The 17,993-nt window shown below is 43.0% G+C and overlaps 1 protein-coding gene across 2 annotated transcripts in view; it reads left to right on the top strand.

The window, feature by feature from the left end:
• MINDY3 (MINDY lysine 48 deubiquitinase 3) overlaps positions 1-14,827 on the top strand; it is a 96,691-nt gene extending 81,864 nt beyond the window's left edge. For both annotated transcript variants that reach the window (XM_075271703.1, XM_075271704.1), the window contains 4 exons: positions 1,153-1,225; positions 6,280-6,367; positions 9,625-9,696; positions 12,538-14,827. In XM_075271703.1, coding sequence (XP_075127804.1) covers positions 1,153-1,225; positions 6,280-6,367; positions 9,625-9,696; positions 12,538-12,684 — 380 coding nt within the window. In that variant the 3' untranslated portion in view covers positions 12,685-14,827. The remainder of the gene's footprint in view (positions 1-1,152; positions 1,226-6,279; positions 6,368-9,624; positions 9,697-12,537) is intronic.
• Positions 14,828-17,993: the final 3,166 nt, after the last annotated feature.

Genomic DNA, 17,993 nt, shown 5'->3' with positions numbered 1-17,993 from the left:
TTCAAAACACCCTGTGCCAGATGCAGCAAAGCAGCTCCAGAACATAACAGAGCCTCCTATATGTGTCACAGTAGGGACCGTGTCCTTTTCAAGATAAGCCTCATTTTTCTGTCTGAGAACATAGAGCTGATGAGCCTTGACAAAAAGTTCAATTTTTGTCTCATCTGTCCATAGGACATTCTCCCAGAAGCTTTGTGGCTTGTCAACTATTTTTATTTATTATTACTTTAGTCAGATTCAAGTTATTTCTGTGACCATTGTTGGTTTTTCTTTCATTGAACAATGATGACCAACAATTTTGTCCACATTTGTATCTGCTGGGCTGGGGCTGGCAATTTTAGAATCTTGAATAGCCATTTTATAGGCCTGTAGATTTTCCAGGGCTTTTCCTAGAGTTAAAGGGATATATCAGGACTGTGATATGGAGCTCCATCCTCTCTTCTCAGGCCAGTGACATCAGGTTCATCGGTCACATGGCCTTGTTGCAGCTTAGTATAATGGGGCTGAGCTGCTATACCAGGCAAAGCCACTATACAATGTACGGCCCTCTGCTTGGTAAGTAATGACAAGGCCGCAGCATTCAATATCACAGGTGCAGAAAACCCCTTTAAATATTGATAACGTATCAGTACAGTAACTCTCATCGCACAGGTATATGATCTTCTATTTCACCCACCTCTGCTTGCTGTTTTGCATCTCCCTTCATCATCTGCTGTAATATTGAATGGTATATGCTATATAAATAAAATGTATTATTATTATTATTATTATAACTTATCTACTGATCTTCAGATTGGTGGAGGTCTAACCCCAGCACCCTCATTGATAACATTGCTCTGGTGAGCACCACTTGTATCACACACCATGGGACTTTATAGCAATCGGTCACATGCCCTTTTTGCAGCTCAGTCCTATTCAAGTGAATAGGGCTGAGCTGCAATACCAAGATCTTCATTCTCCTTTTACCTAATGTTAATCTAATTTAACATAAAAAAAAAAAATCTTCATAGTAACAAATCTACTGACTTTATACTTGTGCATTTGATTCACTTTGGAGAAACCAGATTTTCCAAAAATAAAAAAAATTTCCAGTGTAACATAAGATTGGGGTTTCACCACCAAGATGATGACAACTTTTTTTTCTGTTTTTAGATAATGGCTTCATTCCTGACGCTTTGCTAGAAGAGGTGATGAAAGCGCTGGATCTTGTGTCAGATCCTGAATAGTAAGTCCATGGACACACAGCCTTGGTATTTCCTGCCGTATACTGTAGAGTACAATGTATATGTGCTCAGGAGGCCAGATGGCCCATTATACACCTCCCACCCCGGATTATTTAGTCCATTGCAACATCCCTTTAAGAGAAGATATTACTAGTCAAACACTCCAGACCTGTCTCACTAGGCCCAGTATACTGTAGGTTGGCCCTGTGTTATACTATCTGTAATGGAATATTCCATAGACTTCAGTTATCTAAGGTGTATAGACCGCCATATAGCTGCTCTAATATCTATAGACTGGTTGGTGGGGTCATTCTCTGAGTGTTTGCCCAAAGAACAAAACCCATTCGGCAACACCAAGAGGGTTCATGTTATGGTTCGAGGGAGGTTATATCATGTCATACGAGTCTTCCAAGCACTGGTGCCACATATATACTTAGTAAGATTAGGGTAAGGGGTAAGTAGTGGGATCAAAAGGTGATCAAGACCAGGTAGAGACCAGGACCATGATAGATAGATAGATAGATAGATAGATAGATAGATAGATAGATAGGAGATAGATAGATAGATAGATAGATAGATAGATAGATAGATAGAGTCCTATGAAAAAGTTTGGGCACCCCTATTAATCTTAATCATTTTTAGTTCTAAATATTTTGGTGTTTGCAGCAGCCATTTCAGTTTGATATATCTAATAACTGATGGACACAGTAATATTTCAGGATTGAAATGAGGTTTATTGTACTAACAGAAAATGTGCAATATGCATTAAACCAAAATTTGACCGGTGCAAAAATATGGGCACCTCAACAGAAAAGTGACATTAATATTTAGTACATCCTCCTTTTGCAAAGATAACAGCCTCTAGTCGCTTCCTGTAGCTTTTAATCAGTTCCTGGATCCTGGATGAAGGTATTTTGGACCATTTCTTTCTACAAAACAATTCAAGTTCAGTTAAGTTTGATGGTCGCCGAACACGGACAGCCCGCTCTCAAATGATCTGAAAACAAAGATTGTTCAACATAGTTGTTCAGGGGAAGGATACAAAAAGTTGTCTCAGAGATTTAACCTGTCAGTTTCCACTGTGAGGAACATAGTAAGGAAATGGAAGACCACAGGGACAGTTCTTGTTAAGCCCAGAAGTGGCAGGCCAAGAAAAATATCAGAAAGGCAGAGAAGAAGAATGGTGAGAACAGTCAAGGACAATCCACAGACCACCTCCAAAGAGCTGCAGCATCATCTTGCTGCAGATGGTGTCACTGTGCATCGGTCAACTATACAGCGCACTTTGCACAAATAGAAGCTGTATGGGAGAGTGATGAGAAAGAAGCCGTTTCTGCACGTACGCCACAAATAGAGTTACCTGAGGTATGAAAAAGCACATTTGGACAAGGCAGCTTCATTTTGGAAACAAAAATTGAGTTGTTTGGTTATAAAAAAAGGCGTTATGCATGGTGTCCAAAAAGAAACAGCATTCCAAGAAAAACACATGCTACCCACTGTAAAATTTGGTGGAGGTTCCATCATGCTTTGGGGCTGTGTGGCCAATGCCGGCATCGGGAATCTTGGTAAAGTTGAGAGTTGCATGGATTCCACTCAGTATCAGCAGATTCTTGAGAATAATGTTCAAGAATCAGTGACGAAGTTGAAGTTACGCCGGGGATAGATATTTCAGCAAGACAATGATCCAAAACACCGCTCCAAATCCTCAGGCATTCATGCAGAGGAACAATTACAATGTTCTGGAATGGCCATCCCAGTCCCCAGACCTGAATATCATTGAACATCTGTGGGATGATTTGAAGCGGGCTGTCCATGCTCAGCGACCATCTAACTTAACTGAACTTGAATTGTTTGTCCAAAATACCTTTATCCAGGATCCAGGAACTGATTAAAAGCTACAGGAAGCGACTAGAGGCTGTTATCTTTGCAAAAGGAGGATCTACTAAATATTAATGTCACTTTTCTGTTGAGGTGCCCATACTTTTGCACCGGTCAAATTTTGGTTTAATGCATATTGCGCATTTTCTGTTAGTACAATAAACCTCATTTCAATCCTGAAATATTACTGTGTCCATCAGTTATTAGATATATCAAACTGAAATGGCTGCTGCAAACACCAAAATATTTAGAACTAAAAATGATTAAGATTAATAGGGGTGCCCAAACTTTTTCATAGGACTGTAGCTAGATAGATATTAGATAGATAGATAGATAGATAGATAGATAGATAGATAGATAGATAGATAGATAGGAGATAGATAGATAGATAGATAGGAGATAGATATTAGATAGATAGATAGATAGGAGATAGATAGATATATAGATAGATAGATAGATAGATAGATAGATAGATAGATAGATAGATAGATAGGAGATAGATAGATAGATAGATAGATAGATAGATAGGAGATAGATAGATAGACTATTGATGACACTGGTTATTCAATGTTAAAGCATTAAACTTTGAAGCCAGAAGCATACAGAGTGTATACTGACCTAGTTAACATACGTGAATACAAATAAAAATCATTCTGCCTGCCACTACCACTAGAGGGAGCTTGGGAGCTTATTGCATACTGCTGACACATTGAACTCAATAATAAAACTGTATGCAGTAAGCTGATAGGCGCCCTGTAGTGTTAAGTGTTTTTTTTGTTTGTTTTTTTTTTTTTACTAAATTCTGGCTTTGTGATGGATTTAAAGGGGACGGTTCACCACCTCTATCGTTTTCAACTCTTTGCATCCTTCCTTAGATTATTCTGTACACATTCTGGCACAGTTGAAATTTTTTTCCTCGCCTCCACCGTTCCTGAGCAATCATGTCTGAAAGTTTCAGCACGGTTATTACTGTCTACTGTATGCTGAAACTATCCGACACGATTGCTCGGGAACGGTGAGGGCTAGAGAAAAAATTCCAACTGTGCCAGAATCGGTAGAGTGGTGACTATTAAAGGATGTAAAGGGATGGATTTGGTGAAGGAGTTGAAAGGTCCCCTTTAAAACACTGTATCCGAAAAATCAAGTTCTGAATATTGTAGCTAAAGCATATTTACTATTTGCAAGTAAGAGCATTGTTTGTTTTGTTGTTTAGTTCCTAGATCTGATGTTTCGGTGTTTACTGTCCCAGAGACTATTTTTCATCTTTTTTTTTTTCTTGTAAATAAGAAATGTGCATTCAATTAAAAGAGGGGGGGATGTGAGAAATAAATCTTGTATGATTTCTGTAAATACCTGAAGATGAATTGCACATGATGCACTGTAAGATGTAAGCAAGTGCTTACAATAGCCCCAAACAAGCCACATGTGACCTGCGCTTACAGCACGGCCAGGGTTATGTGAATGGTCCCGGATTCTCACGGCTTCCATCATTAGTGATTTCCCACTGTTTATTCCCAAATTAACGTCTCTAGGAACAAAAGATAACCATATGACCCACCTAGACCCATGTTTCCAAGTCTGATCCTAATCTGCTGCTTTTTTGTTTTTGCATTTGGTGAGGATTATGGGAAAGTCAAGAATCGGAATGGAGGCTGTGTGTCCTTTTCCATGGGGTCGCTATTGCCATTGTTGTAGGTTTGATACATTCGCGATTCGGCCTGAAGAATGAGCACCTCGCTTCTTTTTCTGGGAACCGGAACAAGCCGGCTCCCGGAAAAAACTCCTGAGCGGCTCCCATTAATTTCAATGGGAGCTGTCTTTTTGGTCAGGATTTTGAAGCGATACGGCCTCAAAATCTGACCAAAAAACTCTGTGTGAACTTACCCTAATACTACATCTGTCAATAGGTGGCGCTCCAATGAGTCCACCCACCTGTCAGTAGGGATTCAGCCTATTGGGTGCTGAAACTAATAACACTGATTGCTCAGGAATGGTGGGGACGAGAGAAAAAATTCCAACCGTGCAGGAATTAGTGGAGTGGATTAAAGGGATGCGAAGAGTAGGACTTGGTGGGGGTGGTAATAGGTCCTCTTCAAACATATTATCCAGTAGGGTAAAGGGACAGAATGGGTTAAAACAATAAAATTGGGATCGAGACAAGTGTATGTTGGGATAAGTGTTCGTCAGACAGGTATCCCCAAGTAATGTGGGATCTAGATGGGACAAGTGAAGATAGATAGATAGATAGATAGATAGATAGATAGATAGATAGATAGATAGATAGATATGAGATAGAGAAATAGATAGATAGATAGATAGATAGATAGATAGATAGATAGATGATAGATAGATAGATAGATAGATAGATAGATAGATAGGAGATAGAAAGATAGATAGATAGATAGATAGATAGGAGATAGATAGATAGATAGATAGATAGATAGATAGATGGATAGATAGGAGATAGAAAGATAGATAGATAGATAGATAGATAGATAGATAGATAGATAGATAGATAGGAGATAGATAGATAGGAGATAGATAGATAGATAGATAGATAGATAGATAGATAGGAGATAGATAGATAGATAGATAGATAGATAGATAGATAGATAGGAGATAGATAGGAGATAGATAGATAGATAGATAGATAGATAGATAGATAGATAGGAGATAGATAGATAGATAGATAGGAGATAGATAGATAGGAGATAGATAGATAGATAGATAGGAGATAGAAAGATAGATAGATAGATAGATAGATAGATAGATAGATAGATAGATAGATAGATGGGTCGGTACTTGGATCATGTCTCGGGTCGCTGTCATGTCTGCAGCACTAGGCTACATACACAGTAACACCAACCCTTGGCTCGCTGCCTCGGACTCGTGTTGAGTTTCCAGCCCGCGCTCGCTTACTACACACTCTGTTTTTTAGGAATGTTTGCCTAATAAGGTTCTGTCTCCCAAAATTATCATCACTGTTTTTGTTTTAATCATAAGATTATGCGGGCCGAAAATAAACCCGGTTTTGGCGAACGAGATGCCATTCAGATGAATGTGTCCTGCATTCCCAAAATAGACGTGCATTCATTGGCAGCGCAGCACCACATATCTCAGGAACGCGGCGGCGAGGCAAAACTTTCCTGCTTATTGTTTGATTTCCAATGTTTTTTAGTGTAAACTTAATGAAGACCAAATTAGACCCAGAAGGTCTCGGGATCATATTACTGGGCCCGTTTCTCCAGGAGTTTTTTCCTGAGCAGGTACTGTATATGTGTATATATGGCCTCCAGGGCTTGTGTTATTCCTGTGATTACTGGGTTATGTAATATGTATACTGCCATAGCATCACTTACATAAGGATGGAGAGAGGAGCTATCTATCTATCTATCTATCTATCTATCTATCTATCTCCTATCTATCTATCTATCTATCTATCTATCTATCTATCTATCTATCTCCTATCTATCTATCTATCTATCTATCTCCTATCTATCATCTATCTATCTCCTATCTATCTATCTATCTATCTATCTATCTCCTATCTATCATCTATCTATCTCCTATCTATCATCTATCTATCTCCTATCTATCTATCTATCTATCTATCTACAGTATCTATCTATCTCCTATCTATATATCATCTATCTATTTATCTATCTACAGTATTGTCCAAAAGTATTGGCACCCCTGCAATTCTGTCAGATAATACTCATTTTCTTCCAGATAATAATACCAAAGAATTTGTGATTGCAATCATTTTCTTCCAGCCGGAATATGATTGCAATCACAAATTCTTTGGTATTATTATCTTCATTTAATTTGTCTTCAATGGAAAACCACAAAAAGAATTGTCAAAAAGCCAAATTGGATATAATTCCACAGCAAACATAAAAAAGGGGGTGGACAAAAGTATTGGCACTGTTTGAAAAATCATGTGATGCTTCTCTAATTTGTGTAATTAACAGCACCTGTTACTTACCTGAGGCACCTAACAGGTGGTGGCAATAACTAAATCACACTTGCAGCCAGTTGAAATGGATTAAAGTTGACTCCACCTCTGTCCTGTGTCCTTGTGTGACCACATTGAGCATGGAGAAAAGAAAGAAGACCAAAGAACTGTCTGAGGAGTTGAGAAGCAAAATTGTGAGGAAGCATGAGCAATCTCAAGGCCACAAGTCCATCTCCAAAGACCTGAATGTTCCTGTGTCTACCGTGCTCAGTGTCATCAAGAAGTGTAAAGCCCATGGCACTGTGGCCAACTTCCCTAGATGTGGACGGAAAAGAAACATTGACGAAAGATTTCAGTGCAAGATTGTGCGGATGGTGGATAAAGAACCTCGACTAACATCAAAACAAGTCCAAGCTGCCCTGCAGTCCGAGGGTACAACAGTGTCACCCCGTACTATCCAGTGTCAGCGTCTGAATGAGAAGGGACTGTATGGTAGGAGACCCAGGAAGACCCCACTTCTTACCCAGAGACATAAGCCAGGCTGGAGTTTGCCAAAACTTACCTGAGAAAGCCAAAACCGTTCTGGAAGAATGTTCTCTGGTCAGATGAGACAAAAGTAGGAAAAGGCCTCAACATAGAGTTTACAGGGAAAAAAAGAGGCCTTCAAAGAGAAGAAGACGCCCCCTACAGTCAGACATGGCGGAGGGTCCCTGATGGTTTGGGGTTGCTTTGCTGCCTCTGGCACTGGACTGCTTGACCGTGTACATGGCATTATGAAGTCTGAAGACGACCAACACATTGTGCAGCATAATGTAGGGCCCAGTGTGAGAAAGCTGGGTCTCCCTCAGAGGTCAGGGCTCTTCCAGCAGGACAATGACCCAAAACACACTTCAGGTCAGCACTAGGAAATGGTGGTGAGAGAAAGCCCTGGAGACTTGTAAAGTGGCAGCAATGAGTCCAGCCCTGAGTCCCATAGAACACCTGTGGGGGAGGGGGAGAGATCTCTTGGTGGCAGTTTGGAGAAGGCCCCCTTCACATCTCAGGGGGGACCTGGAGCAGTTTGCCAAAGAAGAATGGTCTAAGATTCCAGCAGAGCCTTGTAAGAAACTCATTGCTGGTTACCGGAAGCGGTTGTGCGCAGTTATTGTGTCTAAAGGTTGTGCTACCAAGTATTAGGCTGAGGGCGCCAATACTTCTGTCCGCACCATTGTTGGAGTTTTGTGTAAAATGATCAATGATGTGACTTTTTTTTTCATTCTCTTTTGTGTTTTTTCATTGCAAGCAAAATAAATGAAGATATTACCAAAGAGTTTGTACTTGTGATCATTATCTGGAAGAACACGAGTATTATCTGACAGAACTGCAGGGGGGCCAATACTTTTGGCCAACACTGTATATGTATAATGAAAAATAATTAAACATTTCCTATAGTTTTCCATCTACAGCTCCTATGTAGACCTATGTGTTTCCACGTGTGTAGTCTGACCCTACAGTCCTAGTATCTTCTATTTGTCCTCTACTTCTGGCTAACCATGAGAAGTGTGGGCACAAAGTAGGAGATAAATGTATAAGACCGCCATCATACTGCAAAGGTAATGTACGTCTTCACCTAAATTGTCCAAATGACCCTGCAGGAGACAAACGGAAGAAGTTATAGGACTGTAAGATCTCACCATATAACCCATGTTCAGAGACATAGACATATAGTTGCTTGATTTTTCTTTTCATATGTATTGGGACAATAAAAAAGGGTTGCCAAGGTGTATTTTCTTTCTGTTCAGTATTAATTCAGGACTCCAAAAACATGGCTGCTTTCTTGAAGAACAGCGCCACATTTGCCAGTGGGTTGCGTGTGGTATTGCAGCTCAGCATCTTTGGAGTGAATGTCCTTGAGCTGTAATACCACGCACATCCTATGTGTGGCGCTGTGTTTGGAAGCAGTCACGTCTTCTAATCTTGGACGACCCTCTTTAGGTTATACAAGTGTAGTGTATGGGACGGCATTTAGGGAAAGGCTGCAGAGGAGCCATATATGTGCACTGCCTCATTCACTGTCTAAAGCTTCATACACATGACTGAGTGTACAATCTGGTCTCTGAACAACACCGACCCCCTCCCATTGTCATCAATGTAACACAGAAGGAGCTCGGGTGTCTTATGTTTAAATCGGAACCCCCTCGGCCTACACACTCTGTTATGTGCATGAGGCCTTAGTGATATTTCAGAAGTTTTGATCCATGAAGGTCTTGGTGCTGAGATCCTCACCGATTGCTGAAATGAAAGGGATCACGTGGTATAGTGGCTGCGCTTGGTACTGCAGCTCAGTCCCATTCATTTGAATGGGACTGAGCTGCTGCATGGCCGTGTGACCCATGCCTTAGTAGAGGTAGTGGACCTTTTATCCTAGTCCTAGATGACTCCTTCGGTGGAGGTCTCCGGACACAATTTATGAAATGATCGCTGCGGCCTACTAGATGGGTAAAGTCCCAAGATGATGGACCACCTCATGATATGTAAACCCAGTGCTGGGACCAAAACTTCACTGTTTTGTTCTTTTTTTTCTTTTAGGGTTCAAAAATCCCCGAATCCTTCAGCGTGTACCATTACAATGGGCTGCGGCAGTCCAATCACAAGGAGAAGGTAGGTCTCATCCCAAATCCTCGCTGGCTGACACTAGAATGATGAGGGCTGTAGTCCCTGGACGTGTTCAGTGGGCTCTGTAAGCCTTCAGCTCCATGTGTCATCGCACATTCTTATCTCTCCCGGACACATTCTTATGTTTCTTCTCATTTTTCCTTGGAAGAATCTAACAGTTACAAGTCGGGGGGGGGGGGGGGGGGGGGGGGGAGTCTGACGGCCAAATCGGAAAGTGAATAAATCACAGTCCTGTTATCCTTGGCAGTCAGTCAGATTACTACGCTTGTTGCTATGGGTAATATTTCTCTCTTGTGCTAGTTTTTGACAATCTTTTACGCAATGGGATGTAGTAGAGTCAGGCGGTGCCTTGGGGGGGGGGGGTGTTATATAATTTTATTTATGACGACCTACTCCGTCTCTCACCAGGCCAGTTATTAGACTGGTTATTACACTCGAATCCCGTTTTATGGGGCAGTTTTAAGTCATGCCCATAAAACCTCAACAGAATTTAAGCCCCGCCCACTGCAGTCGGTTTTGTAGAACAGTCCAACAGAAAACGGGACAGTTCGGAAGGTATGTAAATGGAGATGCTCGGGAGACCAGGCGGCAATGCCCTCGATCAGTGCGGACATTAACCCTAGGCGGCAATGCCCTCGATCAGTGCGGACATTAACCCTAGGCGGCAATGCCCTCGATCAGTGCAGACATTAACCCTAGGCGGCAATGCCCTTGATCAGTGCAGACATTAACCCTAGGCGGCAATGCCTTGATCAGTGCAGACGTTAACCCTAGGCGGCAATGCCCTCAATCAGTGCAGACGTTAACCCTAGGCGGCAATGCCCTCAATCAGTGCAGACATTAACCCTAGGCGGCAATGCCCTTGATCAGGGCAGGCATTAACCCTAGGCGGCAATGCCCTTGATCAGTGCAGACATTAACCCTAGACGGCAATGCCCTCGATCAGGGCAGACATTAACCCTAGGCGGCAATGCCCTCGATCAGGGCAGACATTAACCCTAGGCGGCAATGCCCTCGATCAGTGCGGACATGAACCCTAGAATAAAAGTAATTAAAAATTTTTTAAAAAGTGTAAAATATAATAAAAATTCTAATCTCCCCCCTTTAAATTGGATCGTATAGAAATAATAAAGTGAATCACATACTCATGAATTATCCCTAAATGTCCAAATTCATAAAAATATTTTTCCCATACCACAGATACTGTAGTGAACAAAAAAAAAAATTCAAAATGGCCGAACCGCCGTTTTTCGCCTCCCATAAAAATTTGAACAAAAAGCGATTGCAACATCAGACCCCCCCCCCCCCCCCCCCCCCCCCCCCCAAATGGTATCAATGAAAAGTACACCCTGCCCTGCACTATAATACACCTTATGTAGCCCCTTATATGGAAATGTACGAATGTTACGGGTGTCAGGATATGGCAACTCAAAGAAAAAAAAAATTTTGGATGTTTTTGAAAAAATTTTAAGGCGTTAAAACATAACAAAAACGATAATTTGGCATCGCCTTAATCGTACCGAGCGGCAGAATACAGGTGACGTGTCATTTTGCTGCACAGTCAACGCCACAAAAAAACGAAGCCCATAAGACAGTCGCGCAGTCATGGTATTTTCCCTAATTCCACTATGGAAATCACTATGGAGGAGAGAGGTGGCCGGTCTCTGGTCTGGTAGGATCTTGGCCCCTTACAGACGTCTTGGAAGTCCACACAGTTGTTCCTAGTGAAAGTTCCTAATATATTCCAGAATCCCGGGCGCGCAGGTGTCCGGAGCCGCACCGCTGCTGGTTCTAGGATAACATGTGCTCATCTCTTGGGTGGGGGTCGGAGTGGATGCAATTTCACGAAACTGTCCCTCTACCGTGTTCTTGACGGGGGGGAGGAGTGCTGCAGCGCCACATTCCAGCATGTGATTGTGATGCTGTAACCGTAACAACTGGAACGGCGCAGAAGTGACTGCCATGTGATGTCGGGGCGGCATTTATTTTAGTTTTTCCTTCGCTCAGACTTTCTCATCTTTCAGTTCTGATTACGGGATATTTAGTCCATGTTACATGTGGTGTGTGTATATATGTGTGTGTATACATACGCATAGCTATCTATATATCATGAGGAGGTTCTTAAAGGGACGGTAGACGTTAAACCAATAGGGCCCAACCCTCCACATTGAAGTTGGGTTCTCACTGCGCAGACCATGGTCATCCAAGAGCCACAATGTACATACACACACTGGTCTAGGGCTCATCTTTATCGCCATGTTATTGGGGCCGTCCTACCATCGAATATTATGTTCTTTTATAGGGATAGATTGTAAAAAATGAACACTTTACCTTTAAATCCTGTGAAAAATGATCCACTGTAGAGTTAGAACATTTAGTTACATCGCATGGCGCCACCTGGTGTTCATCGTGTAAAGCGATGTGCACGTCCACCTCATGAGCCAAGTGCAGGTGGACGCACATGCTCAGTTACTCTTCCTACAATCAGGTCTCTGCATAATAGAAAGGGCTCCTTGTCCTGCTTGACTGAGGCCCTGCAGTAGGTGGCGGTATAGCGGAGGAGATGCCTTGTACACGGGTGGCTACATTGCCAGGGGGGCAGAAACAGGGAAGGGTCGGCGCTCTGCGGTAGCCGAGGATGCCCCTGACGTGATCAGTGCAGGCCCACAGCCTCCCTTTATGATCAGGCCTGTGCCTTGACACCTTCTCCCTGTGTAAATCTTAGTTTTTTTTATTTATTTTTTGTTGTTTTTGAAACTTTTTTTATTTTTAGTGCGACTTTCTTATATTCAATATTTACCTCATGTTTTCGTCTCGCATTTTAAGGTCGCTTACATTGAAGGAACCGCCGTCATGGGTTTCGAGGACCCCAGACTCCAGACGGACGACACCCCCATCAAGCGCTGTCTACAAACCAAATGGCCGTACGTAGAGCTTCTCTGGAACACGGATCGGCCGCCATCATTAAACTGACTTTGCGAGCATCAGACCAATGAGCATTCACTCTAAGCGAGGCTACTTTTAGGGACGCGAGACTTACTATAACTGGAAATCCTCTCTGCCTGTAGGAAGGGTTGTGGTCAAGGAGCCACCTACAGTATAATGTATATACTCATCACCTTCTTTATGCCATGTGTACTCTTCTGTCTTCTTCATGTTTCCTACAGGGGGCGCTGATATACCCTATGGACGACAGGATATATAGCCAATGGATGATAAGTATTAGTGATATGGATAATTTGCGCCATTTTATCTAAACTGTTAGGTCCACGTATATCAGGGGTCTTCTAAACCAGGCCTGCACCACTATAGGATCTGGTTTGTTAGAGTCGCGGGTTGTCCAGGGGGTGCGGGTATAATATGGACACAATATGGCGCCTGTATTACTGCCACAACCCAATATGGACTTGTCAAATGCCCCTATAGCCAAACGTACTGTCTGATATAGTATTACATGGTGTGTGTGTCACCTCTTAGGGGTTTCCGACCCTTTAAGACACAGGCTCAGAAATAAATTGTATTATACCTCTGTTGTTACTCCTGGAAATGCATGAATTGATTGATACAACTTTTTACCATTCACCTTACACAGTCCAACACGGTCTAGGGAGTCTCGGTAAACCCTCATAAAAAGGGGAAGGGTAACATCCAGATATCAATACGTTTCCAGGAAGAACAACAGAGGAATGGCACAATGAAGAGTTCTAAGAAATGTTGGTATTCTATGGGAAAATCGAGAATTTACGGGAACATCATCCGGAGAGATGACTGGTCCTCCTTAAAGCATACTTGCCGACTCTCCAAGAAGGTCCGAGGGGCTCCAAAAAAAGGGGGTGACCTTCAGGACCTCCTAAAGAGCAGGCAGATCTCCTGGGCCTAGAAGTCTCTTTATATGTAACATGGGCACTGTATGTGCCAGTCATGTCTGTAAAGGGTTCCTGGCCAGTGCATTACATACCCATAACACAAAAAGGGGGCATAGGGGAGGCAGCTTCAGCCAAAAATCCCTACACACTTTGTGCTGCTCCCCCTGGTGTCCATTGCGCAATGTTGGCAAATATGGCTTAAAGGGGTAACTTAGACATACACTATGCCATAATTGTCTATGTGTAGGCCTCATCCCCATCCCAATATGGAGATTCTCTGACCCCTGTCTCACCCGGTAACATGGCTGCAGGTGGGCTCCATGACTCGCATAGGTTTGTAATATAGGAAAACCCCTTTAAAGGGTGGGAAACCCCTTTAAATTAACCATTCATGACCTGATAGGAGTCTAAAATGCAGGTGGTTTAGGGGGAGATAAGTACTACTGATACGGTGGAAGGCGTCCATATACTCAACATGTTCTTTCCCTTCTATAATATATGGTGGAGGGGTCACCAAATTTTATTACCGTATATAGGGCCACTACAACCTGACTATCAAGGAGAATAACACTAATCACAGGCCATCAGCTATATCACTAAGACCTGGAGACAAGTGTGCAGTTCTCCTACAGTGCCCCCACAGGGGACTTGAAGTATTACATGGCACCCATTAATAGACTCCGGTCAAAGCTCCTTATCCATAATCTGCCTCCATCTTGGTGCTGAAATCTTCGAGCTGGTTTGGGCCTACCCTGACCCCATGGAAAGTGGGAAAGGCCTCACCACTCCCCACCTCGGCCTGTGATATTAAAGGGGTTCTCTAGGGAGGGCTTAAATACTTGTTTTCCCCCGGGTTTTATTGCAGACAAACCAAGGGTACCAGCACTTTGGGGTGGGTCACAAATAGCTGCAGCATTCAGCCAACCCCCCCATAGTGTGAACGCAGAATCGGAGAACAGCAGAGCAATTCAGGGGTTGCATGCTAGTTCCGATTCCTTGACCTGGGGTTGAAAACGGTTCATTCGTCATAGAAACAAGTGAATTATAGACGACCTGTCATGTCCTCAGAGATAGGCGGTATTATATACCGCTAGAAAGGCGACAGTGCGCTGAATTCCTGGTATGTTCCCCCGATGCTGTAGATATCAATGCCATTAGTTTTGACGCCGATATCTCCCAATGGTCAGAAGGGCGGGGCCTTACAATCTGGCGTCATCACTGGTTGGTAAGGAACGCCCTCCCTGATAGTACAAGGCTATGGAAGAATACTGTCAGGGGGCCGTTCCTTACCCCCCAGCGATGATACTAGACACTAAGCCCCGCCCTTCTGACAGTAGAGAGATATCAGTGCCGAAACTAACATCACCGATATCTCTGGCACCCAGGTGCGTAGCGGGAAAGCCGAATTCAGAGCACTGTCTGCTATATAATACAGCACATCTCTGAGATTGCGAAAGGTCCTCTTTAAGTATTGAAACCCACCCCGGAGCTTCCAAAAAAAAATCACATGACTTTATTCATCTTTTATCCTGACCTCATAAATTGATCGCTGGATGCTGATTGGTTGATATTAAATAAACCTGGCCCTGTGTATTCTTTTCTTTAGGGGCCCGTTTGCCTATTGTATTGACCAGACATGTATTGTAGGTTTGTTTTGGGTTTTTTTTTTTTTTACTCCACTTTGTTGTTTTATTGCCAAACACCTTCTGGCCCGCTCCTGTCGGCTGCAGAATAGAACATTCCTGTGTTCAACGCATGAAAACCATCTGGTCCTGTAAGACTATTGGTCCCCTATTTATTACATTCATGTCGCTGGCCTTAAATAAACTTTGTTTTTTTTCCTGACGGGCGTCTTTTTGTGACTTTTGCTTCCTTTTCTGTGCAATAAAAAAAACACAAAAACACCATATAGCGGTATTTTACATGTTATACATTTCCTTACTGTGGATGAGAAGATAACCTGCCCTACACGCCATTGGATCCTACTGAATCTTTTTGCATTTATTTTTGTCTTTGCCTTGTAGCTTCTTAGAAAGTTTCCGCCAGAAAAAGGAAACTCGTAGATCCGGCCTTCCTCCCCTGTCGTACTCACAACGTCTTTGTTTTGCCAGATCTGACTGGTTCTGTATCTCGGTTATTCTAGGTTGGGATTCAGACGCTGCTTTTAGTATTTGCTTTAGTGTAGCTGTTTAATAGAATTAACCCTTTCAGGACGGGCACAGCCAATCGTATTCAGGAGAGAGCTGCCACGTCATGACAAGTATACTCATCCTAATGAATGTGAGGGCACATCAATTGTGATCAAGAGCAGGCACTGACTATGATACAAGACCAAAGCGCCACTCTAATGGCAGGAAGAGCCTAATATTACAACTCACTCCTTTTCTGAAAGGGAATGTGTCCCCCGAAAATGACTTATTTTTTAGACAATTTTTTTATGTTCTGGGGATATCACTCCTTAAAGGGATTCTACCATTAAAAACGTTTTTTTCCCTCACTAACACGTAGGAATAACCTTAAGAAAAACTATTCTTCTCCTACCTTTAGATGTCTTCTCCACCCCACTGTTCGGTTAAAATCCCGTTTTCTACCGGTATGCAAATGAGTTCTCTCGCAGAACTGGGGGCGGGGCCTAGCACTCAAACAGCACTGGGGTCGTACCCAATCCTACGAGAGAACTCTCCAGCGCCGCCTACATCTTCTTCAGGAACATCCTCTTCTTGTGTCTTCTTCTTACACAGTATTGTAAGCGGCCATTTTCTTGTGGCCGGCGGGCATGCGCAGTCAGCTTTTCCCTAGAAGGTTGAAGCCACCGCCAGAAGAAGAGGCCATTCCTGAAGAAGATGGAGGTGTCGCTGGAGAGTTCTCTGGCAGCATTGGGCACGCCTCCAGTGCTGCGAGAGAACTCATTTGCATACCGGGGGAAAACGAGATTTTAACCGAACGGCGGGGAGGAGAAGACATCTAAAGGTAGGAGAAGAATAGCCTTTCTTAAGGCGTATGGAGTCTTTTTTGCTCCACTGGGGGATTATGGGAAAAATATGCAAATCTGTTTTCCAAGATGTTTAAGGGGGAAAACAGATTTGCATATTTTTCCCACATTTTTTCATGTTAAACCTATTTTTTCAGATTTCTTGATCATTAATTTTATTTAATTCAAAAAATACAAAGCTACCACATTAGAATCCCCCTTTCTACAAATACTTTTTTTATTCCTTATGCAAATGAGTCTTCAGAAAGCGCAGCGGGCGTCCCACATGCTCAACGAACACGCTACAGCGCCGCCTCTGTCTTCTGCTGCCGCATCATCAGCTGGCAAGTCTGCATTCGGGATCAAAATCCCGCACGTGCTCAGTCAGCTCTACCATGTCGCGTTGTGCAGAGCCGATTGCGCGTGTCCATGTCCTGTGGCTGAACGGACGCTCGGGTACATCTTATGGAATAAGCCAGGATACCATTGCGAAGTACAGATAGGCCTGCAAAAACTAAACTCTTACTACTGCATAGTAAAATTTAAAAAAAAAACTAAAATTGAAAATCGAAAAAATGGCTGGGAAAGGGTTAAAGGTCCACCAGATGGACCATTTGGGACTCCTTGCACCCCTGTACAGGGTCAGTGCACATGGATTTGACTGAGGTGTGGGGTAAGGGGGGCTGCAGTTCTCTCCATAAGTCAATGATTGATATTGAGGAGGACAGGCTGCGTCTCAGGATGTGTGGTGTATACTGTCCGCCATTGCTGTATCTTATCTGTGTGATTTACTACCTGGGCCGAGGCCTGATGTTCAGCTTTCATTGTCACCTCGCTGTAATAACCAGTACTGTAAATATGAACCGACCATGAACCTCGGGGTCCCCCCCACCCATATCCTTCATCTGTAAGATATAGCCAAGCTCTAGTGTACCGCTATACAGGGACTCTGAGCCTGGAAATCTGCAAGTAAATCAGAATTCTGGATGCAGCTTTGGATGCGATTAGAGTAATGTATGAAATAAAATGAGCAAAGAATTAGCTTAAACTACTTGTGATAAAAGTTTGGATAAATTAGAGAACATTTCACCACCTCATCAGGTCCAACTCTTTGCATCAGTTAATAGGTGGCGCTATTTTGGACCCCTATCACCAATTGTGCTGTAGCTCTCTGGAAGTGGCAGAGAAGTTGTACTGTGCTGTAGTTCTCTGGAGGTGGCAGAGAAGTTGTACTGTGCTGTAGCTCTCTGGAGGTGGCATAGAAGTAGTACTGTGCTGTAGCTCTCTGGAGGTGGCATAGAAGTAGTACTGTGCTGTAGCTCTCTGGAGGTGGCATAGAAGTTGTACTGTGCTGTAGCTCTCTGGAGGTGGCATAGAAGTAGTACTGTGCTGTAGTTTTCTGGAGGTGGCATAGAAGTTGTACTGTGCTGTAGCTCTCTAGAGGT

The sequence above is a fragment of the Leptodactylus fuscus genome, chromosome 4 (genome assembly GCF_031893055.1).
Source record: "Leptodactylus fuscus isolate aLepFus1 chromosome 4, aLepFus1.hap2, whole genome shotgun sequence".
Taxonomy (NCBI): domain Eukaryota; kingdom Metazoa; phylum Chordata; class Amphibia; order Anura; family Leptodactylidae; genus Leptodactylus; species Leptodactylus fuscus.
This window is presented reverse-complemented; position numbering and strand designations above follow the sequence as displayed.